The 27,275-nt window shown below is 37.4% G+C and overlaps 1 protein-coding gene across 2 annotated transcripts in view; it reads right to left on the reverse strand.

The window, feature by feature from the left end:
- Nucleotides 1–27,275, reverse strand: part of LAMA2 (laminin subunit alpha 2) — a 591,238-nt gene that overhangs the window by 122,322 nt on the left and 441,641 nt on the right. For both annotated transcript variants that reach the window (XM_067702129.1, XM_067702128.1), the window contains exons 33-34: nt 15,102–15,244; nt 11,658–11,756 (exon numbers count right to left, since the gene is read on the reverse strand). In XM_067702129.1, coding sequence (XP_067558230.1) covers nt 11,658–11,756; nt 15,102–15,244 — 242 coding nt within the window. The remainder of the gene's footprint in view (nt 1–11,657; nt 11,757–15,101; nt 15,245–27,275) is intronic.

A 27,275-nucleotide genomic window follows, 5' to 3' on the forward strand; every position in this document is an offset into this window, starting at 1 on the left:
AAATGTTAACTTTCCCCATATGATATCACCAAAAAAGATTCCAGTAATCACAGGACCATATATTACTATCAACAAAATAGAACAGAACTCTACAACAGCCCCACCTCCCAAAGAATGTCCTCATATTGTTTCACCCTTATTCACATTGAAAATATCACTTGACACAATGGAATCCATTTAATGTGTTCATAGTTAAGATATACCATATGTAATCAAATGGCATGTGTAACATTACAAGTTTCAGATACTACAAGGCTTAGAGCACCTTGTAATAGGTTTATACTTCGTTTTTTAATGTATATGCATATGCTAATAAATATGACTTCCTTTTCTAAAAAATAGGGATAATCTAACTACAGAAAATGAATCAAAGAATCACAAACTGCCTCAATACAATTTAAATAAAGGTTCAAGCTGGCAGAGTATTAATACTCCACAATCTTGTACCAGAGTGCTTGCATTTTAGACATGCCCAGAGAGTCTAAGTTGTTTTATACGTAAACGGATTTTAAATAGAACTTAAGATAGAACTAACTGTCTGGCCAGCACAGAACATGGTAGGAGGTGCTGCAGGAATTATAGTGCATTTTATGATTTCCCAGGGGGCAATAAGAGGTTTACTCCAAGAAAGTTTTCAAGGTTTTAAATAAAAGGTAGAATATAAAGTCCAACCATTATCATCTAATTTCTCAACCTTCAACTATTACCACCACAAATAAAAGAATGAAAGGAAAAGAATCCAATGGAAGTTTAAAAAATTCCTCTTTATAGTTTCAGTATATATACAAAATGATTTGGCATGTGTTAATCAATATATTAGAATGCTCTGGATTAACTCTTCCACAACATTAATATTGGAATGATTTTCACTTTTAAATTCGCGGTCCAGTTGGGTCAAGAAACTCTACACATACACACCACACAAATGTATGCTCACATAATTTTTTAAATGTTGCTTTTGAATTACTAAGGTCAGCTGCTTAAGATGTTGGTCATCTAAACTGCTTTAGATGTTTGTCTAGTCTGGATTTTACTGTGTTCTATAATATCTCTACTAATTTCACATATCACAGAATACTATAAGGGATTTGATCTACATTATTATCATCTTGCAATATCTTAAGAATTAATATACCACCAGCACTAGTATCACTTACTATACAGAAAATATACATTATAATTTGAACTCAAATTTATTTTTTGCTTCATCAGTATCTTATTTACATTACTAAAAGGTAATAATTCCCATAAATCTCATACCATCGAGCTTTCCAACTCTTGTATGCTCAAAGCATCTAATTTCTTGAAAATAAATGTATACTGATACACTCTCCTTTTAAAATTCTGGATGATCAAGATAATATTCATTGCCTTGACTTCTATTTATCAAGTTAATTTATAGAAAAATGTGTAAGAGTCATTGTTAACACGCTCAGTACCAATAACATGAGTACTCCAATATTAAGATGTGAAGAATTCTACATGACCCATGGTAAGAAATAAGTCAAAAATGTTATAATTAAGACCCTATGCAATCAGCTTCCCTGGCTTCCTTTTATATGTAATATGCCAATCTCTTCCCTTCTTAGGGTCTTCTCATATTCTGTTGTCTTTGCCTGGAATGAGCTTCTGCTCAACACTTTAGTGGCTGGATCCTTGTCATCCATCAGCTTTCAGTTTAATAAGTATCTCTTCTTGGTGTGGCCATCCCCAGGGCACCTATCTAGGTTTCTCAGCTTCCTGCAGAAGAATATTTCCTTCATAGCTCCATGCATTTTAGAATTACTATTTACGTGTTGGCATACCTATGTAATGGCTACCTGACTAAAAAGTAAAAGAGGACTAAAACTAAAACTAAAAGTTTTGTCCTCTAAGAGGACAAAAACTTGGTCTGTTTGCTCATCACTTTATATCCAGCTTCTAGTATGATATCTCACTTACAGCAAATATTGAATGAATGTTGTTAAATATATGACTAAACAATTTCCTAACTAATCTTGTCAACATTATTGCCATTCTTATTGCCTACTTATTGCCTACCTTTCCAGAAAAAGCTTTGTTCACACTACTGCTCCCTAACTCCTCTCCAATTATCCAAAATAAATCCAGCCCCCAAGATGATTCGCTTCCAACTTCACCTTCTCTGTGAAGGCATTCCCAATGATTTTGACCCATACACTCCTTTCTTAGATTTTCAAAAACCACTATCATTACCACTATTCGTGACTGTTGTGGGTAATTATTTTTTTAGGTGTTTCGTCATATCTATTGAATCGCAATCCTTGGGGGCTAGGGTTATATCTTATCTCTTTTTTATTCCTCCGAGTGCCAGGAACAGTGCCTGGCAAACTGTAGGGGGTCAAGGATGTTTGGTGATTGACTGATGTAGTAATAATCAAACAAACTATTCCTTTGAAGTTCTAAAGCCTGGTGGAGAAAGAAAAATCTCTTTCCATATGCCTTTCTGATACCATTCAAACTGGCCATATGCCTGGTTTTGCTTACCAGTGAATGTGGATGGCTGGGCATTTTTTCTGGACATTTTTCACAGCCTTATAGGAAGCTGCTGCTGAAGGGCTACAGCTGAGTGCTTAGGAGGAGAGCCAGGCCTGAGTGCCTCTGGTCCCAACCACACTCCATTTTAGTTAGTGGCCTTCTGGTAATTCAAAACTAGCCTGCGATTGCACACCAAATACCACGCTGGTGGGGGTGAGTGGAGGTAGGGGCCGGGGGTGGGCAGAAATCTTTATGGCCAGCACAGTACTTACTAAGGAAGAAGATAGCCTTCCTTCTGCACAAAAAGAGCTTCCTCTCTTGGCTGCACTCCAGGAGAGGAGGAGATGTGAGATTCCTGGACCAAAAGGCATTGACGTATGATATTAGCCCTCTAAGAGGCGGGTTACACAGTCAGGCTCAGCTGTACCCCAGATTGATATGCGTGTTCAGAGGGCTGACAATACTCTTGTGTTTCGTTTACTCTTCCTGCCTTTAGAGATACATAGAGGGCATGATCTCTATTTTCACACTGGTGAGGATGAAGGTATAAAGAGGTTAAGTGACTTATCTGAACTCACACATATAGGAAATAGGGGACAAGACACAAATTTTCTGTCTCACAGCCTTGTATGCTGTCTGTATTAAACATTAACTTATGTTTGGCTAACATTCAGGAGGACTGGGAAGATACTTGAAAAAGTTAAGCATTCTGGGTGGGAGGAGGGACACGGCTCCAGCTTTTATGTATTTTAAGTGCATAAGCTTTAGGGTTTAGTAAACATATTTAAAAATCCATATCAGAATATCATATAGATACATTAAAAAAAAAATCATGTCCCTGGTGGCCCAGTGGTTAAGACTCTGCCTTCCAGTGCAGGGGGTGCAGGGTTGATCCCTGGTCAGGGAACTAGGATCCCACATGCTGTGCGACGTGGTTAAAAAAAAAAAAAAAATCCTGTCTCATTACACAGTAATGAAGTTGAAGAGTCACCTTGTCAAAACCACCCAGGAGAGACTCCATAAAGGAAGGCAATTACAAATACACTATCACCTATGGGGAGTGGTGATAGATTGTAAAAAGTGAAATTTACAAAAATCAGTTTCAACCAGGACAGGCTATTGATAATGTTACAGATGAAGGCTACATAGTACATGATAGGAGCTGTCTGCCTGATTCAGTTTGGCTCTCCTTGTATTTTATTAACTTGCCATCCCCATCCCTTAGTCAGCTTCCTTCTAACTCACTATTATCTTGTCCTTTGAGTATCTGACAAATGTTTTCTCATTTATCCTAATATGTTGTACAATCTTCCTTTCATTCTCTATCTTAGATTTTCTTATTTTTACTTTCTCTTAACCTCTGTTCTACATATTTCCAGTGTTCCTTTGTAAATGATAGCTCACACACTGCTTTGCATGTATCTCTCTTACCTTTGATTATCTTTTTTTACATTCAAGTTCACTCAACTAGGTATTTTTTCCTTTTATTTTTCTTTTATTTTCTTTGTGGGTTTTTTTTTTTTTTTGAGTATTTATATCTAGGCAGCACGCATTACCATTAGGCACACATTCATTTACTTCTGAACAATGTAGCTATTACTTTCTTACTTTAGCTCAAGCAGTTCTCACTGTGCCTCTTGAAATCTGCACATAATTTTCTTGGTTGGATATTACTAGTGTCTTTCATTTTCCGCCTTCTTTATGTTAAAACTAGAACCTAATGGAGCAAATCTAACTACTGAGTAGACAACATTGCTTAGATGTCATCCACCTTTGCATTTGCAGAGGTTTTCTGCTGAATTTAAGTTTGAGATCTAATCATTTACATGATATTCTTTAGGGTCAACTTCAAACACTACCAGTTCTGTATATCCAAGGGTCAGTGAAGTACTAGGACAAGCTACTAGGACAGACAGAGCACAAAGATAGAGACAATCAACTGACCCTGGGGAATGATAATAAGTCAGTTCTATGTGAAATTTCTCCTTAAATATTTCAGGCGTCAGTTTTGAAAGTTCCAAATAAACAAATGTGATTTGTTATACATTATCTCTCTCTCTTTTAAAAAAAAATATTTTATTTACTTATTTTTTATACAGCAACTTCTTATTATCTATTCTATACATATTAGTGTATACATGTCAATCCCAATCCCCCAATTCATCCCACCACCACCACCACCACCTCCCTTGGTGTCCATACGTTTGTTCTCTACATCTGTGTGTCTATTTCTACCTTGCAAAACAGTTCATCTGTACCATTTTTCTAGATTCCACATATATGCATTAATATATATTTGTTTTTCTCTTTCTGACTTACTTCACTCTGTATGACAGTCTCTAGGTCTATCCACGTCTCTACAAATTCTCTCTCTTTTACAATATAACAGCAGAAATGAAAAACATTGTTGGCAACTTAAACCTTTTAAAACTATAAATAAGGCATTGTAAATATATATATGTGTGTGTGTATGTGTTTATATATATATATATAGTAGGCACTTAAATCATTTAAAAACTAGTTTCATCATTTTGGAAATGCCTCATCTTCATTTAAATTTGATTTTCAATATACAGTAAGAGACAAGGTAGATAAAGCTAAATTTTGATATTTTATATAGTTCAGTCTATTACATTGCATTTACCCCTTATGAAATATAAACAGTTAAGAGATGTTTATCAAAGAAAGCAAAATATTCAACTCAATATAATTATATGCCTGATTTTAGTGCATTTTAGAGAAATTCAAAATTAATGCTTATTGTAGGTTTCTATACCTTTCATTTATTTTTATGCTATTTTTAAAATTATTCACAATTAGTTAATTAATTAATTAAACAAATATTGACTGAACACCTCCTATATACATGATACTGGTGATACTGTGGTAAGGGGGAAAAAACCCCACACTTCCTGCTCTTTTGGAGTTTATAGTCTGGTGGGATAGAGAGGTATTTGTTTAATGATCATGAAAATAAATTATAACCACAAACTGAAGAAAAAGCACAGTGGTATAACACAATTATAAGAGGAATCACATCACACCTGGAATATCACAGAAGACTTGTGGTAGACTTCGAGGAGCTGAGCTTCAGAAAGTGAATTGGAATTAACAGAAGTTAACAAGATGTAGGAGGAAGTGATTTACTTCAAGGCTAAAGACAACATGTCCGGAAAGGCTCTGCGGGACAAAGTAATTGAAGGACACCATGGCTGGAGTACAGATGGCCAGGGTCAAAGTGGTGTGAGATGTGGCCAAAGTGAGACTTTGGCCTTTATCTGAAGGGCAATGAGAAGCCAGGGGGACGAGTTTAAGCACTAGGGTGCCATGTTCAAATTTGGGGTAGCAAAAGTGCATTCTGGCTATACCTTGGAGAACAATCGAAGGAAAATAAGAATAAAAGCTGGACAAGCTAGAAAGCTAATCCCAAACTAAGGGCTGGATGAGAGTAGGGTAGTAAAGATGAGATCTATACACAGAAGTGGAACTCACTGTATTTGGTAATGGGTTAAAACTTATTTTTTAAGGAGGATGAGAAGGAAGAAAGTGGCATCAAAGAAGATTTCTAGGTTTCTGGCTTACATGTTCAATGCATCAGGGTCCAGATAACCAGAGCATGAGTTGGGGAAGAGATGAGGCTGGGGAATTAAGACCATGAGGAAAAAGCATCACATGTCAATGAACAAAATGGAGAATTTGAAGGAGGAGAGTGATGTGATCAGATCTGTGATTTAGAAAGTTCACTCTGCCGTAGGAATAATAATTGTTTGGAGTTAGATAAAGTTTAGGAAGAGAGGTAATAGAAGACCTCTGAATTGGGTTGGGGTAGAATGAAGAGCAACCATTCAGTTCTATTTTGGGAGACTGGTAAATATTGGAGGATAAATCATTGAGGTGTTCTAAACAGAAGAAAGTATGGGTTTTAAGAGGAAGACGGTGAGTTTAATTTGAGATGTCCAGTTGATAGTTAGGTACATAGGACTGAAACAGGAGAATGAAGTCTGTCTTGAGAATATGGACTTATTAATCATAAACATATATGTGGCGATCAAAGCCAAAAGAGAGGGTTTACAAAGTGAGAAGAGGTGTGGACTGAGGACTGGACCCCAAGAAAATCGACTTTTGAGGGATGGGCAGAGGAAGAGCTTGAAAATGAAAGGTCTGAGAATTAAGATAAAAGCAGAGAGGAGAGTATGTTAAGAAGGAAGATAGGGTCAAAAGTGCCAATTGCTGTAGGAAGTTCAAGTAAAATCAAGTTTCCACTGGATTTAGTGACCAGCTTGTCATTGATTACCTAGTTGAAATAGTTTTAGTAGCAGGCTGGGAGTGGAAATCTAGACTACAGTGGAGTGAGAAGTGAAAGCAGACCAAGTCTTTGAAAAAATTTGGCTGTGAAATGGAAGAGGGAGGTAAGGACAGTAGCTACAGAGGTATATGGAGTTGTCATCAAAAACATCTCAATATTCCACACTAATCATACTGTCTGACAGTATGAACATGTAACATATGATTGTCGTATTCAAAAAACATATTCCAAGGGGGAAATGGAATGACAATAAATTAAAATACATTGAAAAGGATACATAATTATGCAACATTTTGCATATGTAATATTTGACATTAAATTATATAAAATAAATGTTTAAAATGTTAATCTGGGGGAGGAATATTATTCTCTTTACCAAGGGCTATCAGAGAACTAAATTGCTTCATGAAAAAGATAAGCACAAAATATACAAGCACTTGCAGGACAGAAGGCAGCTCACACCAGCTATGCAGGATCAGACTCGCCAGATGTTTTAACAAACATAAAGAATGTACTAGTCGGGCTTCCCTGGTGGCACAGTGGTTGAGAGTCCGCCTGCTGATGCAGGGGACACGGGTTCGTGCCCCAGTCGTGGAAGATCCCACATGCCGCGGAGCAGCTGGGCCCGTAAGCCATGGCCACTGAGCCTGTGCGTCCGGAGCCTCTGCTCCGCAACGGAAGAGGCCAAAACAGTGAGAGGCCCGCGTACCACAAAAAAAAAAAAATAATAATAAATAAAGAATGTGCTAGTCATAAAATGACTCGCCAGCTAACAAAGTAGAGAAAAGGATTCTCAAAAAGATTGGCTGTAGCAGTGAAAGCACTTTCCAGAGGAAAGGGAACTGGAAGAACCGGGTACCTCTAGGCTCACCATAGTTTTCAATCTTAGCCGACATCAGAATCATCTGGAAGCTCTTGAAACTCCCAATGCTCATACTGTGCCTCAGACCAAATACATCACAACCTTTGTGGGTGAGACTGGGCACCACGTAACTCTAATGTGCACTCCTAGTTTAGGCACTATCTCCTCTAACGTAGCCATGGATAATAGGAAGTCATGGCCCCTGCACTTATACTCTGGGCCCAACTGCTGAATCATTCATGGCTGTGAGATAAAGGTACTGGGGGTCTCAGCCAATATTAGTGGATATTTATGTCATATAGTCCTCTAGCTATGATTACATGTGTATCAATACACCCTTTGATTATCACGCTGATTGACCACAGGCAAAGAAAGAATTGATCATTTTGAATATTGAAGGTCTCCATGACAATCCTGTTTCTGGTGGGGACAAGGTTAATAAATAAGCAAGGATTTCTATTTCCTCCCCATCCTCACTTTATCAAGGAGATACTTACTTTTAGAAGTCTTATTTCTAGGCTTTCTATGTTACAAAATCTGAAGAATGGTCAGATAAAAATGGTATTGAAGTGTGGAAAGGCGGAAAAAGAGTAATGTTCCAGTGGAGAAATCTGGCAAATGCTACCTCAGTCAGGTGATCAAGATCAACATCAACAGTAATAAGACATATTGATTGCACGGGTTCTTAATATGACGTGATAAAATGATACCTTATCTCTGCGGTCTTCCCTACAAAAACCTATATGTCTATTCTGATCATGAGAAAAACATGAGGCAAACCCCAACTGAGGGACATCCTACAAAATACATGAACTTGTCAAAACTATCAAAATCATCAAGAACAAGGAAAGTCTAAGAAACTGGCACATTCTAGAAGCCATAGCCTAAGAAGACACGATGACTTAATGTAATATCCTGGATAGGATCCTGAAACAATACAAGGACATTAAGTAAAACTGAAGAAAAAGCAGAGTCTTTAGTTAATAATAATAATCAATATTAGTGCATTTGTTGCGATAGATAGATCATACCAAGATATTAGTAGGGAAAGTGGGTACGGAGTATATGGGAAATCTCTGTACTATCTTTGCAACAACTTTTCTGTAAATCTAAAGCTATTTTAAAATAAAAAAGTTTATTAAAAAATAGTATTGGAGGGCTTCCCTGGTGGCGCAGTGGTTGAGAGTTCGCCTGCCGATGCAGGGGACACGGGTTTGTGCCCTGGTCTGGGAAGATCCCACATGCCGCGGAGAGGCTGGGCCCGTGAGCCATGGCTGCTGAGCCTGCGCGTCCGGAGCCTGTGCTCCACAACGGGAGAGGCCACAACAGTGAGAGGCCCGCGTACCGCAAAAAAAAAAAAAAATCTCAACATAGTATGTCACTAGGGAATTGTAAATTAAAACTAGAATGAGATATTACTACATACCTACTAGAATGGCCAAAATTCAGAACACTGACAACACCAAATGCTGGTGGGGATTTGGAGCAATAGGAACTCTTACTCATTGCTGCTGGGAATGCAAAATGGTACAGCCACTTTGGAAGACAGTTTGGAGATTTCTTACAAAACTAAACACACTCTTCCCATATGATCCAGCAATTGCACTCTTTGGTTTTCACACAAATGAATTGAAAACTTATATACTTGGATGTTTACAGCAGCTTTATTCATATTGCCAAAGCTTAAAAGCAACGAAGGTGTCCTTCAGTAGGTGAATGGATAAATAAACTTGGTACATCCAGAAAATGGAATACTACTCAGCACTAAAAAGAAATGAGCTATCAAGCCATCAAAAGACATTGAGGAAACATAAATGTATACTACTAAGTGAAAAAAGCCAATCTGAAAAGGTTACATACTGTATGACTCCAGCTATATGATATACAGAGACAGTAAAAAGATCAGTGGTTGCCAGGGGTTAAGGAAAGGGAGAGGTGAATAGGCAGACCATGGAGGACTTTTAGGGCAGTGAAACCACTCGAAATGATACTATAAAGCTGGAGACATGTCATTAAACATTTGTCAAAATCTATAGAATATACAATACCAAGAGTGAACCCAAAAGTAAACTATAGGCTTTGAGTGATGATGATTCGTCAGTGTAGATTCATCTATTGGAACAAACGTATCACTCTGGTGGAGGATGTTGATAATGCGGGAGGCTGTGCTTGTCTTGGGGCAGGGGGCATATGGGAAATTTCAGTATTTTCCAATCAATTTGGCTTTAAACTTCTCAAAAATACAAAGTCCATTTAAAAAAATTCAGTATGTGAGAGTCTGCTGGAAAGATGAAAGGATGCCGGTTAAGAAGTTATAAGGTAATAATAATAACAATATTAAAAGCTCAGATCATTTGGCTGTAATCAGCTCAGTGAGAGCAACAACAGTGTCAGTTTTGCTTATACCTCTTTCCCAGTGTCTGTCATTCTGTTATAGTGTCTAGAATATATTTGACCTTTAGTAAGGATTAATTAAATGAATGAATGAATGAAAGGCCTCTGTTCCATGGAATTTTCCCTAGTTACCCTTAACATTAAATTAATATTAAATTAATCCATTTGTGTGTATTTCTCAAGTACATTCCTTTATTTTATTTCATGCTGTGTTACATATTTACTTGCACTTGTCCCATATTACCCTCCACATACCTAAATACTTATACACACACACACACACACACACACACACATACACACACACACACACACTCGAGATTGCAACCTTCTTGAAGACAGACTGAGCCTCATTTTTATCTTTCATCTGCCAACACTTAGCACTTGGGCTTTGTATGTGGTGAACATTCATATGTGCTGTTGAATTGAGATTACTTTGGCATGATCTGTTTAAAAATTCTTATTTAGTATTCACATAACCAATACAAAATTGTTAATTATTGAATTGATATGAGATAATTTGAACTCATTAATCAGATTAATATCTAACTACATTTGGCAAGAAACTCTGTTCTGTATTTGTACATTCCACATTGCTGGTAGGAGATTCTGAAAATGTGTTTAGTACGCTATTTGTAACATTAGGGCCATTGTTTAGCATCACGTGCTCAGAATCCCATTTGATTTCCCTGTGGAAATTCTCCTAAGCCAGCAGCAGCTTAGGTGGAAATAGTACTGGGTCAGTGGGAATCTGGAATCTGGGTCCTACTTAGGTCCTTGAATTTGGTGAAGTACGCGGCCATTGCTAATTCATTTCACTATCATGGCCTGAGGGATTTCTTCTTTAAAAAATGGACTAGATAATCTGTAAGAACCTTCTAGCTCCAATATTTTTTGTCATTTAAAGTTCTTTGATAATCAAACTGGATCCCTAAATTCCAGGCCAGTTTTCCAGTTCATGCATTTTTCTGGCCACAAGATGGCAGACTTTATGCTGTTTTCTTCATTCTGTATCAGGGAAAAGAACCTTAACCCTCTTGCAGTTTTGAAAATTAAAAACTCCCAATATCTTAAAAAGTCTGATAAACGCAACATGGACTTTACATTATGACTCTAAAAAGTGTCTTGAATGCTTTGGATTTTCATGATAAAGGACATTTCCTCTTTTGTGGGGGGATAATGATTTAGGCTGTATTTCTATACAAACACAAAAATCTTATGATGAGACCAAAGAGACTACAAGTATTTTCATTTGTTTTTCTTTTTCCTTACATATCAGAGCCAGGGCTTTGGGAATCCAGAATCAATAAAAACTTTACCATGGAAGCTACTGGATAGAGTACTCAAAATATACTGTCATTCTGATATTTTTAGCCATTGTCCTTGACACTTCCCAAGTATGTATCCCAATCTTTTCTTGTGCTACTGGGTTCTCAGATTTTATCTGTGGCAGAAGTAGCAAGTCAAAAATACATCTATTTCATGCACCAAATTGGGATTTAGGAAGAACAAGATTTGCATTTCAGAAATTTGAAGTAATTTTCCTTAATTATACATAATCTATCTGCTTTAAGAAGAAGCATGATTTTGCCAACTTACCCTGGTCAGAAGTTCATTCATTTCTGTCACCAGTGTGTTCAGATTGCCTTCTGCCAACTGAATGAGCCTCTCTGGGGCCCGCTGAGGTGAGAGCAAATGCTGAAAAAGATTTCATTCCATATGTTTTAGAGTAAATGGTCTTGCAGCGATCATGGGTTGAACATTTAACAGAACACATTTTTTCTTTATATACAAAGAACTTAGCCTTCTCACCTTCAGAGAAGAGAGAAAGAAACTATTTCAGCTGGACACTTACAAAGCACCGTGCAGAATAATCTGGCAAATACTACAAACTGCTGCAATTTATTGAGACATTACTATGTTCCAGGTCTTTTTGTTTTGTTTTGTTTTTCATTGAGCTCTTACAACAGTTCTATGAGATAAATGCTATTTCATTTTGTATATAGAAAACTGTGGCTTAAAGAGACTTAAAAATTTATACAAGATTGCACAGCCAGTAATGGGTAGAGTCAAGATGAACCTTGTCTGAGTCTTTAAGGCTCCCATTCTAATCAACAGAGATACAGTTTACAGGTTTATTACCTCTTTCTTTGAGGACAGGAGCCCTGACAGAAGGACCTGGCCAGACACTAACGAACTGCATGGCATCAATGTTGTAGGAGCTGCCCTGGCACTCACAGATGGGCCATTTTCCTCTCCTATTAAACATAATCAATCTCACCAAACACTAACAGTAGACAGCATCACTCTGTGAGAGTTATGAATGAAACAAAAGATGAGACCACTCCATAATCTTATCTAAATGCAGACGAAATCATGGTCTCTGTGCAGACCACAAAAGTACCTCAAATCCCATTTTCTGGCTAATATGAGTGACCACTGCCTCCTTATTAACTGTAGCTTTAGCCTCCCTTTTCTTCCCTCCTTCTAGATAAGATTCATTAGAATACTTAATTATGGAATTATTCCCACTGCCTAATAGTACCCAGTCCAACACAAACTCCTGCTTCCTTGAATCTGCCCCCAAATTCCCTAGCACAAACCCCCAATACTCTAAGTGATTCCTAATGCCCTGTTATTGAGACAGCCCCAATTCCCCACACTGTGTAGTGCCCCTTGTTGCAACAAGTTAGTAAACCCAACTTCGTTCTATCACATGTGTGTTTCTGGTCATCTCTGGCTGGAACCCAGGGAGCACTGACACAGTTAAAGGAACTGAACAAAGAGGGCACATGACTTGCTTAAGGATTTAGAATATCAAAGTGGGGTTCCAAATATCCAGATATTAAACAAGTTATGGAAGAAGAACACAAACAGAATCAAGAAAGACTGGAATTTAAGGAAAATCAAGGTCATTCTGACCAATACCCAGCCATAAGGAAATAGGTGACTGAACCCCAGGCTTGGTTGATGTCCACAGATTGGAACCTCTTTCAGAGGGCCCTTCAGTACTTCATCCACTGCTTAAGTTATTACTTTAAAATTATTTTACGTCCTACTGAAGTATTTGCTTCTCTAGTTTAATTTTCTTTCTTTGTATTCCTTCCATACATGATAACTGGTCAGCATTTTCTTTATTAGAACTCTTTGCACTCCTGAATGCTGGGCCTACAAAGTGAACTCGGATTCCTCTGCCTGGCTTTCATGATTGTCCTTCATATCACCCAGCCCCACTGAGGTCTCCAGCCTTATCTTTCACTAGCAGGCCTGACTTCTAATGTCTGCTGGACAGGCCTCGCTCATCCACACCTCTGCCTCTGCGCACGTGGCTCTCCTAGATTCAGTGGCAAGAGTATGTAAGGATGGGCTGGGGGTCAAGGAGACCTTGCTGCTGGTGGACTGAGCCCTTCTCTCTCTGAGCTGTGTGAAGGTAGTTTCATTCTCCCAGGCCCTAAAGTTAAACTACCTCCTTCCACGTCCCAGCTCTGTACCTAGTAGCCATGTGACCTTGTCTCTGTGCCTCAGTGTCCCTACCCGGCTACCTGAGACAAACATAGCTACTACAGTCCTCCTTTCCTACTTCTTGGAGTTTCTGTAAAATCTATGCATGATAATTCACAGAAGACTTTAGTCAATCGTCTAGCACAGAGATACTCATCAATAAATGCTATTCTTGCTATCATTATGATTGGTTTCTTCTTCTGGTAAATAAGGATAACAATACTTACTTTGAAGGCTGTGGTCTAAATTAAAGAATATATTCCCTAGAAGAATGTCCGCCAGTGCCTAGTGAATAAATCTTAGGTTTCTTCCTCCAGTCTTCACCAATAATTCTCTGCCTATTGAAATTGTTTCTATCCTTCAAGTTCTAACACAAATTACACTTTCATTAATGATGTATTCCCTGGTTACTCTGGATCTTATCTATTTCTCCAGTCTTTGAACTCTATTGTATGTCAAATGTCTATAAAGCACGTAGTAATTTTGTATTTGTGCTAATTGTTTAACTATTTTTAAACCACATAGACTCTACGCTTCCTAAGGGTAGTGACTGCATTATAGGGGTCATGAAACCCCTGGGGAACCAAGTGCACTATTGGGGCTTTCCAGAGTTTCTTCATAAATATCCAGTAATTGACTGATAGTGTATAAGGAGTCACTTTTCATCTTTTTTTTTATTCAGGTGAAACAACTTCAATTTCCTTAACATTTCCTCTTTATCCCATTAACTACTGAAAGCTTTAAGGATGTCTTAGAATAGTGTTTCTCTTACAACAAAATTACTTCTTGTTGAAGTACTTTCAAAAGTCTCCTCATTCTCTAGTACAAAATTTTCACCTTGTGCTTTCATTTTGACAGTAAACTTAAATGTTAATGTAAGCATTTCTGGAACCCAGGCTGGGCACCTGAGAGACGCACTTGATCTTAGCACCTACATTTGCATGCCTGCTTGATCATATGGCAGATTGAGCACATAAATCACTTGTCAAGTGATGCTAAATGTCATCTCAGGACCCCTCACAAAGGGTTCTCTAGTTCAAATTGTGGAAAGGTAGGAGAACCGAGTTACCACATGTCACATGCTGATGAAAGAACCTATGTGGAAGTAGTCAGTGTGATATTCTTGTTGCAAGTAGCAATTTGCTTTCAGCAAAAATCATCTGTTATTTTATATTAATGTTTTTAATTTGAATTTTATTGGTTCTTTAGGCTTTTGTAAAGATTAATTTGTTTTGATTTTATAGAGCTATTAAGTATAAGGAGTTCATATCTGATTTTATGTTTGCACATATTTAAGGAACATAATAAAATTGATTTAGGCCAAACACTGGGGGTACATGAGCCTCTTTTTCCATAAGAGCAATCAGTAAATTATAGTTCTCAAGTTTGAAAAACACTGGTTTAGAAAGTCTTTGAATTTCCCTAATGGCTGCCTGCCTTGATTTGGGACAAAGGGAAGAGCATTTACCAATTACGGCAATTACCCCTTTGGAAGCTTCTGTCATTTTTACCCTGGCTCTTGCTGTTACTGCTCCAACCTACCTTGAGTTCCTGAGTCATATTTTCAAGACCATACAGAATTTTATAAGGAGCAGGCAGTGGGCCAGTGAGGTTGATGCTTGTGGCCATCTGTTCCAGGCGAGCCAAGTCACCGAGAAGAAGGCCGGTGCATTCATCTCCACAAACTGTGAAAGGGAAACAGCAAAGAATATTGACTTCTGCTAAGCATCCCAGGCAGATGTGCAAAGAGTTCAGCTATGAAATGTTTTATGGCCTAAGTATTATCCTGTGAAAGATGATGTTTCTCATCTCAGATAATTAATGCTTTCGAATGGATGACGGTTGATAAAAGATGAAAAGAACAACAAAAGAGCAGACATTCCTGTTGCCCAGAACCTGAAATAGGGATGATGATATAAACTGAGAAACCAAAGAGGACGAACAAATGGATTTTGAGGGTAAATGAGTGTACTGCCTAAGTACTAAAGGAGAGGTAAAACATGGACTATAACATTATAAATGCCCCAGAGAGTCGCACATGAACAATCTAGAGGAAATCTGTAATTGGCAATAAAATATGCTTTGGAATCTAAAAATGTATACATTGCCCCATTAGATTGCAATGTGGAGTGTCTATAGCAATTAGGTCTCTACGTGCTTCAGGTATTACATATTCAAAAACTGTATGACTCTTTAGCTTGACATCTATTGAGAAGAGTATTTTTAAAAGTCAAAAGAACTCTTCTTTTTACAATTTTTTTGTCATGATGAAATGTATTTATTTATTACTTACTCGTTCACTTACTTATGCATTTGCCAACTCTACCTCTTTAAATATTCAGCACATTATCACTCATGATTAGATGCAGTCCCACAAATTCTTACTTTGATGACTAACCTAATCCTGTTTTGTGGATAAATAATTGCCAAAAGCCAGGAAAACTTTATTCTTGAAGTAGCCAAGAGTGCTAGTGTTCTACCTACATTTTTTCAATGATTAGAAAGGGGGACTATTCAAATTTAGTGGTGGTGGAAGGGGGTTGGACGGTAGTAGGGTGGTGGAGAGAAACAATGGTTTCTTCACCATTATCACTTGAATCTCATAAATAGTAAAATTTCTAAAATTAAAAGACATTGATTCTTTTGGAGGCTTTATAAAATATACCTATTCAGTTTGGATTTTTAGTTCAAATTTTTTTTTTCACTCTTTGCATCAGAGTAATGAGATGTAGCTCTCCATGCCAAGAAGCACGTGCTACCACATTTATGATATGCGTTCGTGCATACAGTTACAATTTCTAGCTTACGTTCTGCAGATAGAGGTATAAAAACTATACACGTGTTAGAAGAGAGGAAAATATATAACATGAAAAATACTGAGACCTGGAGCAGCTTTGGATCATGCCCCAAACTGGCAAGAATTCAATTAGTTCTCTAAACAGGACTCCCCTGAGCTGCCTAATGGAGAGAAAACCATTAACTGAAGCTTGTAAACACAGAGAAGTAGTACAGAGAGTGATTCTGTGATGGGACAGCAGTTAGAGGTGAGTTACAATATCCCTTCACAGGGATTACTGTAACTCACAGAGGTGAGTCACTGTGTAACTCACAGAGGTGAGTTACAATATCCCTTCAGCAGGGCTTTTAATAAATCAGCTCCTTGCAGGTGACACCCGTAAGTGTTGAGTGTCACCTGCAGGGGCGCTGTAAGCTCCTGATGCCTTGCAAGCTGAGCGAACAAAGAGGCTTTGGGAGCTGGAGGTGGAATCTGAAACTAGAGCTGGATCTCTTCCTCTTCTAGCCAGAACAAAAGAGAATTTGCTCTGCATGGAAACTAAGTAAAAGGAAAAGAATGCTGTGGCTTCAAACCCTCAGTTCAATGCAAGTGCTTGAGAAGCTTCAACAGACCTCTTGACATGAAGTAATTGTAGAAAACACAACCTGGAACACAATTAGGTACCAAATTGACTATGTCTAAACACCAAGACCCTGTCTGATTCTCACACTTGAGTGGGTTTCAGAATCATCTGAGGGCTTTCTTAAATCACAGGAGGCTGGGCCATACCCCTAGCAGTTCTGATTCAAGAGGTGATCGAATCACCTGGTTTCTGATTCTCTGACTGATCACGTGCTTTTCCAACAAACTCCCAGGTGAACACTAATACTCTGGTCTGAGCACCACACTTTGAATAACTACTAGATCAACAGCAATGGCATGACCTGGAAGCTTGTTAGAAATACATAATCTTGGGCTCTATCCTAGATCTAGTGAAACAGAATCTGTGTTTTAGAAAGATTCCCATGTGACCTATGCATGTTAATGTTTGAAAAGCACTACTGTAGGTCAGTGGTTCTCCATCTTGGCTGCATACAAATCATGGCGATTTACAAAATACAGGTATCTAGGTGTTTCCCCTACCCACCTCCAGAGAATCTGATTTGATGGGTCTGTGGTGAGGCCCAGGCAACAGTATATTTAAGAGATTCCAGATGATCCTATCATATAGCCAGAGTTTAGAACCATTGGGCCAGATAACAAACTTTAGGGATGCTCTATCCTAAAGGGAGCAAGGATTTGGAAGAGGTCATTTTACTTGCTGTCTCCTCTGCCAAGAACACTTCTTTCTTCATCTTCACCCATGTGACTCCTGGAGATCTAGGTCAAGTGCTCAAGTGTTACTTCCTCGGAGGAGAAGGCCCTGATGACTATGAAATTACTGTCCCCACCAACCACTACTGTATTCCCTTTGTCTTTTTATCTTAACACTCATGCACGTATAGGCTATCTTTTCATTTTATGTGTTTATATATTGTTTCTCTCTCCTCAGAGAGGGACCTTAATCAACTTTGGTCACAGTGCCTAAGAAAGTGTCTTGCACATAGTAAATAATCAATAAATATTTGCTTACTACTATCTTTGTGAAAGGAGAGCAAAAAATATTTTGGAGAAGATCGGGGAGTTACAAGGAGAGGACTGAGAGAAGAATAGAGAGAGGGAGAGAAAGAGACAGAGAAATAGAGATAAAAATATTGGCCAAATAGGAAATGTCTGAATGTGAGAACACTATACATGATATGAAATGAAGAATCACACAGATATGTGAAGAACAGAATAGTATAAAAACTATAGTTTTTATAGTTATAAAACTATAAAACATAGTATAAAAATGGCCAGAGAGGGAAAACTGTCTTGTGATTGGAGAGGCAGAAACTGACTCATGTCAAGGAGATGATTGCTATGATACCTGCATGAGGTAATATTGACACAGGAATTGGAATGGTATTGGAATGGAGGAATGGAGGGGAAGAAAAGATATACAAAACGTTAATAAAAGAAATGACACAGTTGGGTTACTGGCCAGATAAAGATGATGCTCATTTCTGGGGAGGATGAAGGGTTAAAAGTGTTTACCATTTCTTTGCCGCTCCTCCCGTTAAGAGGTGGAGTCTATTCCCCCGCACATCCCCCTTTGAATCGGGGTTGGCTTTATGACAAACTCTGACCATCAGAATGCTTCAGAGGGACACTGAGCCTTAGCTTCAAGGAGTTTCGCAGTTTCTGCTTCCACACTTCTGGAATCCTGCTGCCTTGTGAAAAATCCCAGGCTAGCCTTCTTGAGGAAGAGAGGCAACATGAGCAACAGAGAGGCAGATCCAACATTCTAACTGAGGTCCTACCATGTGAATAAGGCCATCTAGGAACCCACACCACCGCATGATAACAAAAGAAGTATCCAAGGGGACCCTGTTCAAATTGCCAACCTACAGAATAGTGAGGATATATATAGTTGCTGTATATTCTCAACAACTATTAAATTTTGGAGTAGTAGCAATAGATAACTGATAAACTTTGTCAATTTTCGCATGTGTGATTTAGAATGTGAATTCAGCTTAGAGACTTCAAGTTGCAATTCATAGGTTAAAAAGTATTAACAACAGTTCTTAATTTTATTAAAAGTTAAGAAGAATGTGAAGGTCCCTTTCCCACTGAATCCAAGTTCATCACTACTTTAAAAGTTCCATTCAAAGCACTGTGCTCTTTTTTCACTTTCAAGATCTTGAAAGATACTTGATAATATGACATCTCACTATACTTTTTAGGGTAGTGTACGCTTCAGAAATACTTTGCTAGCTCTTTCTCTAATTTATCTATAATTCATAACCTACCTATTTCTAAGAGGAATTGAGTCAGCTCATTGATAATGGTATGGCTAGAGGCTCCTTACTGATGGTTCCAGAAATTTTCAGGGAAATGTTTTCTCAGTACTCTCAGTTTTCACTTCAGACAAGCAGAAATCAGGGACTGGAATGCAGAACTAGATCTGATTTACTGTAATACACTACAGAGTAAATTGGTGAGCTAAACTGATGCCAAGAGGCATGATGGATACGGATTTTTCTGTCATTTATTCTACCTCCTGCCCATCTGTTTTGGTTCCTCATCTTCAGTTGTTGAAATGAAAATGTACTTAATTGCTCTTTCAAGGACTCATAATTCCATTTTATGTCTCTGTGTCCAAAGGTCTATTATTATCCCATGTCTTATGGTCTCCGTATCTGCTTTTGGGGGAACAAAGTACAAGCACATTTCCATAGATGAAAGGTAAGTTTTATAGTATGCTCCAAGTAATACACTAACATCTGTCCAAATGGGTCAGAAAGACTTATGAATTCGACAGCCATGGGATTTTTTTCAAAGCTTCTGTACAAGTCTAGTTCATGCAGTTATAAGATAAACACATGGGGAAGTGTGCCCTTTACATAATGGTTTGCTATTTTATCCTGACACAAAATATTTAACTTACACCACAAGCTACTTTTATTTGTCCTCAAAAAGTCTGAAATGTCTGGCAACAAACACTGGAAATGGGATGCAAATTAAAACCACGTTTAATTCACTATGATAGGGAAGATCTGAAGAGTGTATAGAGACAAGGAATATTCACATTATGTAAACAATTGTTCTTTGATAAGGGTGCAGTAACTGCTCAGTGTAAATTGACACCTATCTTATAATCAAGACCCCCAAGGAACCTCTCCAAACCATTCTCCTATTCAGCAATAGAGATAAGGTTATAAAATGAGATTCTGCCTGAAATGCATGGGAGCAAAAGCAAATATTTCAAGACTATGATTATATTTTACATGACTAAATGTTTTTGAGGCTTTGCTTATAAAAGTGTCAGGATAAATTTGTGTCTAATACTAGCAAATGCAATACTACGTTCAGGTCGTTACAGCTGGGCACATGTAAGGGGCAAATCATGCAGCTTATATTACAGATCTTTCCGTTAGCAATTAGTACAAAATACTGCATTTCTACCAGAGTCCCCCATGCATAATAACTACTGGCTTACCGTCACAAAAAATTCACACACTGTATCCAAACCAAAGAAGCCAAAGCTGAAATGAGTGCACTGCATGTTTTTAAGAAGGCCAAACCTATTAACCAATTTTAGGTAAAGATACATAAATTGTCTGGCTCTAATCAAAAAGGGATCAAATGAGTAAATATACATTTCTAACAAAAGATAAAATTTGTGTGTTAATGTGTGTGTTTTAATTTAATTCTTCTACATTAAGGCCATTGATAATTCCTTGGGTATGGACTGTATATTTCTCTTTCCTCTTTCTTCTTCAAGAAGAAAGTTTTAGATTAGCATTTATTTAGGGCTTATTAAAATGGATTCAGTTATTCCATATTATTTATAGATAAATATCTTCTAAAATAAAAATGTGGTTTCAGACCCATTAAAAAGGCTTTTTTTTTTTTTTTTGCCTGTTAGTTCTTTGAATAGAGGGAAAGACTTTCTGTAGGTTTAGGATGAGGCTGATGAATTTATTCATGTACCAAGCAGTTGTGATATATATACATATATAAACATTAAATAAAATTATGTATATAAATATATATTAAAAATAAGTTCGATATGGTTCAAGTATGGTATAGCTCTTCAAAAAACAAATGGAAGCTTTGAAAGTATTATAAGTAATAATTGGACAGTAGCTTTTATCTATACAATATTCACTACATTGAAGACAATATGTTGTGTCTTGCCTTCATTATCTCATCTAATGTTTACAGCAATTCTATGAGATAAGTACTATTAATATCCTAATTTTAAAGATGAGAAAAAGAGTTACAATCATAGTGTTTATGAATCTATAAATAATGTATTTGAAGAACTTTAAGAGAAAACAAAAATGTAAGGTCACCGTAAAAGGGGTTTTCAGCGACTTGAAAAGCTAAGAATTATTAAAAAAAAAAAAAACAGAATTTAGCCTAACCTAAGTATCTCATCAAAAACTGCTTCACTCAATGACCAGCAAGCTACAGTTCTGGACACCCTATGCCAAACAACTAGTAAGACAGGAACACAACCCCACCCATTAGCAGAGAGGCTGCCGAAAATCGTAATAAGGCCACAGACACCCCCCAAAACACCACAAGACGTGGACCCACAGGAAGACAAGATCCAGCCTCATCCACAAGAACACAGGCACTAGTGCCCTCCACCAGGAAGCCTACACAACCCACTGAACCAACCTTACCCACTGGGGGAAGACACCAAAAACAACGGGAACAAAGAACCTGCAGCCTGCAAAAAGGAGACCCCAAACACAGTAAGATAAGCAAAATGAAGAGACAGAAAAACACACAGCAGAAGAAGGAGCAAGATAAAAACCCACCAGACCTAACAAATGAAGAGGAAATAGGCAGTCTACCTGAAAAAGAATTCAGAATAAGGACAGTAAAGATGATCCAAAATCTTGCAAATAGAATAGAGAAAATGCAAGAAACATTTACCAAGGACCTAGAAGAACTAAAGAAGAAACAAGCAATGATGAACAACACAATAAATGAAATTAAAAATACTCTAAAAGGGATCAATAGCAGAATAACTGAGGCAGAAGAACGGATAAGTGACCTGGAAGATAAAATAGTGGAAATAACTACTGCAGAGCAGAATAAAGAAAAAAGGAAGAAAAGAACTGAGGACAGCCTCAGGGACCTCTGGGACAACATTAAACGCACCAACATTCGAATTATAGGGGTCCCAGAAGAAGAAGAGAAAAAGAAAGGGACTGAGAAAATATTTGAAGAGATTATAGTTGAAAACATCCCTAATATGGGAAAGGAAACAGTTAATCAAGTACAGGAAGCACAGAGAGTCCCACAGGATAAATCCAAGGAGAAACACGTCAAGACACATATTAATCAAACTATCAAAAATTAAGTACAAAGAAAACATTAAAAGCAGCAAGGGAAAAACAACAAATAACACACAAGGGAATCCCCATAAAGTTAACAGCTGATCTTTCAGCAGAAACTCTGCAAGCCAGAAGGGACTGGCAGGACATATTTAAAGTGATGAAGGAGGAAAACCTACAACCAAGATTACTCTACCCAGCAAGGATCTCATTCAGATTTGATGGAGAAATTAAAACCTTTACAGACAAGCAAAAGCTGAGAGAGTTCAGCACCACCAAACCAGCTTTACAACAAATGCTAAAGGAACTTCTCTAGGCAAGAAACACAAGAGAAGGAAAAGACCTACAATAACAAACCCAAAACAATTAAGAAAATGGGAATAGGAACATACATATCAATAATTACCTTAAATGTAAATGGATTAAATGCTCACACCAAAAGACACAGACTGGCTGAATGGATACAAAAACAAGACCCATATATATGCTGTCTACAAGAGACCCACTTCAGACCTAGGGACACATAGCAGACTGAAAGTGAGGGAATGGAAAAAGATATTCCATGCAAATGGAAACCAAAAGAAAGCTGGAGTAGCAATTCTCATATCAGACAACATAGACTTTAAAATAAAGACTATTAGAAGAGACAAAGAAGGACAATACATAATGATCAAGGGATCGATCCAAGAAGAAGATATAACAATTGTAAATATTTATGTACCCAACATAGGAGCACCTCTATACATAAGGCAAATACTAACAGCCATAAAAGGGGAAATCGACAGCAACACATTCATAGTAGGGGACTTTAACACCCCACTTTCACCAATGGACAGCTCATCCAAAATGAAAATAAATAAGGAAACACAAGCTTTAAATGATACATTAAACAAGACAGACTTAATTGATAATTATAGGACATTCCATCCAAACACAACAGAATACACATTTTTTTCAAGTGCTCAAAGAACATTCTCCAGGATAGATCATATCTTGGGTCACAAATCAAGCCTTGGTAAATTTAAGAAAATTGAAATTGTATCAAGTATCTTTTCCAACCACAATGCTATGAGACTAGATATAAATTACAGGAAAAAAAATGTAAAAGATATTAATACATGGAGGGTAAACAATACACTACTGAATAACTATGAGATCACTGAAGAAATCAAAGAGGAAATCAAAAAATACCTAGGAACAAATGACAATGGAGACACGACGACCCAAAACCTATGGGATGCAGCAAAAGCAGTTCTAAGAGGGAAGTTTATAGCAATACAATCCTACCTTAAGCAACAGGAAATATCTCGAATAAACCACCTAACCGTGCACCTAAAGCAATTAGAGAAAGAAGAACAAAAAAACCCCAAAATTAGCAGAAGGAAAGAAATCATAAAGATCAGATCAGAAATAAATGAAAAAGAAATGAAGGAAATGATAGCAAAGATTAATAAAACTAAAAGCTGGTTCTTTGAGAAGATAAACAAAATTGATAGCCCATTAGTCAGACTCATCAAGAAAAAAAGGGAGAAGACTCAAATCAATAGAATTAGAAATGAAAAAGGAGAAGTAAAAACTGACACTGCAGAAATACAACCGATCATGAGAGATTACTACAAGCAACTCTATCTCAATAAAATGGACAACCTGGAAGAAATGGACAAATTCTCAGAAATGCACAACCTGCCAAGACTGAATCAGGAAGAAATAGAAAATATGAACAAACCAATCACAAGCACTGAAACTGAAACTGCGATTAAAAATCTTCCAACAAACAAAACCCCAAGACCAGACGGCTTCACAGGCGAATTCTGTCAAACATTTAGAGAAGAGCTAACACCTATCCTTCTCAAACTCTTCCAAAATATAGCAGAGGGAGAAACACTCCCAAACTCATTCTACGAGGCCACCATCACCCTGATACCAAAACCAGACAAGGATGTCACAAAAAAGAAAACTACAGGCCAATATCACTGATGAACACAGATACAAAACTCCTCAACAAAATACTAGCAAACAGAATCCAACAACACATTAAAAGGATCATACACCATGATCAAGTGGGGTTTATTTCAGGAATGCAAGGATTCTTCCATATAAGCAAATCAATCAATGTGATACACCATATTAACAAACTGAAGGAGAAAAACCATATGATCATCTCAACAGATGCAGAGAAAGCTTTCGACAAAATTCAACACCCATTTATGATAAAAACCCTGCAGAAAGTAGGCATAGAGGGAACTTTCCTCAACATAATAAAAGCCATATATGACAAACCCACAGCCAACATCATCCTCAATAATGAAAAACTGAAAGCATTTCCACTAAGATCAGGAGCAAGACAAGATTGGCCACTCTCACCACTCTTATTCAACATAGTTTTGGAAGTTTTAGCCACAGCAATCAGAGAAGAAAAGGAAATAAAAGGAATCTGAATCAGAAAAGAAGAAGTAAAGCTGTCACTGTTCGCAGATGCTACCAGAAAACTACTAGAGCTAGTTAATGAACTTGGTAAAGTAGCAGGATACATAATTAACGCACAGAAATCTCTGGCATTCCTACACACTAATGATGAAAAATCTGAAAGTGAAATTAAGAAAACACTCCCATTTGCCACTGCAACAAAAAGAATAAAATATCTAGGAATAAACCTACCTAAGGACACAAAAGACCTGAATGCAGAAAATTATAAGACACTGATGAAAGAAATTAAAGATGATACAAATAGATGGAGAGATATACCATGTTCTTGGATTGGAAGAATAAACACTGTGAAAATGACTCTAATACCCAAAGCAACCTACAGATTCAATGCAATCCCTATCAAACTATCACTGGCATTTTTCACAGAACTAGAACGAAAAATTTCACAATTTGTATGGAAACACAAAAGACCCCGAATAGCCAAAGCAATCTTGAGAACGAAAAACGGAGCTGGAGGAATCAGGCTCCCTGACTTTAGACTACACTACAAAGCTACAGTAATCAGGACAGTATGGTCCTGGCACAAAAACAGAAAGATAGATCAATGGAACAGGATAGAAAGCCCAGAGATAAATCCATGCACATATGGTCACCTTATCTTTGATAAAGGAGGCAGGAATGTACAGTGGAGAAAGGAGAGCCTCTTCAATAAGTGGTGCTGGGAGAACTGGACAGGTACATGTAAGAGTATGAGATTAGAACACTCCCTAACCCCACACACAAAAATAAACTCAAAATGGATTAAAGACCTAAATGTAAGGCCAGAAATTATCAAACTCTTAGAGGAAAACATAGGCAGAACACTCTATGACATATATCACAGCAAGATCCTTTCTGACCCACCTCCTAGAGAAATGGAAATAAAAACAAAAATAAACAAATGGGACCTAATGAAACTTCAAAGCTTTTGCACAGCAAAGGAAACCATAAACACGACCAAAGACAGATTGGAGAAAACAGTTGCAAATGAAGCAACTGACAAAGGATTATCTCCAAAACATAGAAGCAAATTATGCAGCTCAATAACAAAATACAAACAACCCAATCCAAAAATGGGCAGAAGACCTAAATAGACATTTCTCCAAAGAAGATATACAGATTGCCAACAAACACATGAAAGAATGCTCAACATCATTAATCATTAGAGAAATGCAAATCAAAACTACAATGAGATATCATCTCACACCAGTCAGAATGGCCATCATCAAGAAATCTACAAACAATAAATGCTGGAGAGGGTGTGGAGAAAAGGGAACACTCTTGCACTGCTGGTGGGAATGTGAATTGGTACAGCCACTATGGAGAACAGTATGGAGGTTCCTTAAAAAACTACAAATAGAACTACCATATGACCCAGCAATCCCACTACTGGGCATATACCCTGAGAAAACCATAATTCAAAAAGAGTCATGTACCAAAATGTTCATTGCAGCTCTATTTACAATAGTCAGGAGATGGAAGCAACCTAAGTGTCCATCATCGGATGAATGGATAAAGAAGATGTGGCACATATATACAATGGAATATTACTCAGTCATAAAAAGAAACGAAATTGAGTTATTTGTAGTGAGGTGGATGGACCTAGAGCCTGTCATACAGAGTGAAGTAAGTCAGAAAGAGAAAGACAAATACCGTATGCTAACACATATATATGGAATCTAAGAACAAAAATGTCATGAAGAACGTAGGCGTAAGACAGGAATAAAGACACAGACCTACTAGAGAATGGACTTGAGGACATGGGGAGGGGGAAGGGTAAGCTGGGACAAAGTGAGAGAGTGGCATGGACATATATACACTACGAAGTGTAAAGTGGATAGCTAGTGGGAAGCAGCCACATAGCACAGGGAGAACAGCTAGGTGCTCTGTGACCGCCTGGAGGGGTGGGATAAGGAGGGTGGGAGGGAGGGAGACGCAAGAGGGAAGAAATATGGGAACATATGTATATGTATACCTGATTTACTTTGTTATAAAGCAACAAGTAACACACCATTGTAAAGCAATTATACTCCAATAAAGATGTAATAAAAAAATTATGAATTTAGTCTTAATCATATGTATGAGTAAAAATTTTACTGTTATACTTTGCCTCTTATTTTTCTAGTCAGTTCTTAACTTCAATTTGGAAAGGAAATATACTTGTCTAAATAGATTTGGCTCAATAAAATTACGCTCATGTTCAGAATTTCGAATTTAAAGAATAAAAGTGTTAAAATATTAAAATTAAATGAGCATTAAAATAATCTTCCTTATTACTGGTGAAACTGAGGGTAATCACAAGTTAGTCATTAAACTATTACTTTCTGAATCAGTAATAAACTGTAACCTGCCTAAATTAAAAACAAAAACTGAGGAGCTACATAAAGCATCATGCTTTTGAAAAAACTGATCAAATAATAACCATGGTGATAAGAACAGCTAAAATTTATTGAACATGTATTATGCTTAGACACCACCTAATGTACATAGGACTTTATTTCCACTTTACAGATAATAAAATGAGGTTTAGAAAAGTTA

Source organism: Pseudorca crassidens, chromosome 13 (genome assembly GCF_039906515.1).
Source record: "Pseudorca crassidens isolate mPseCra1 chromosome 13, mPseCra1.hap1, whole genome shotgun sequence".
Classification (NCBI taxonomy): Eukaryota; Metazoa; Chordata; class Mammalia; order Artiodactyla; family Delphinidae; genus Pseudorca; species Pseudorca crassidens.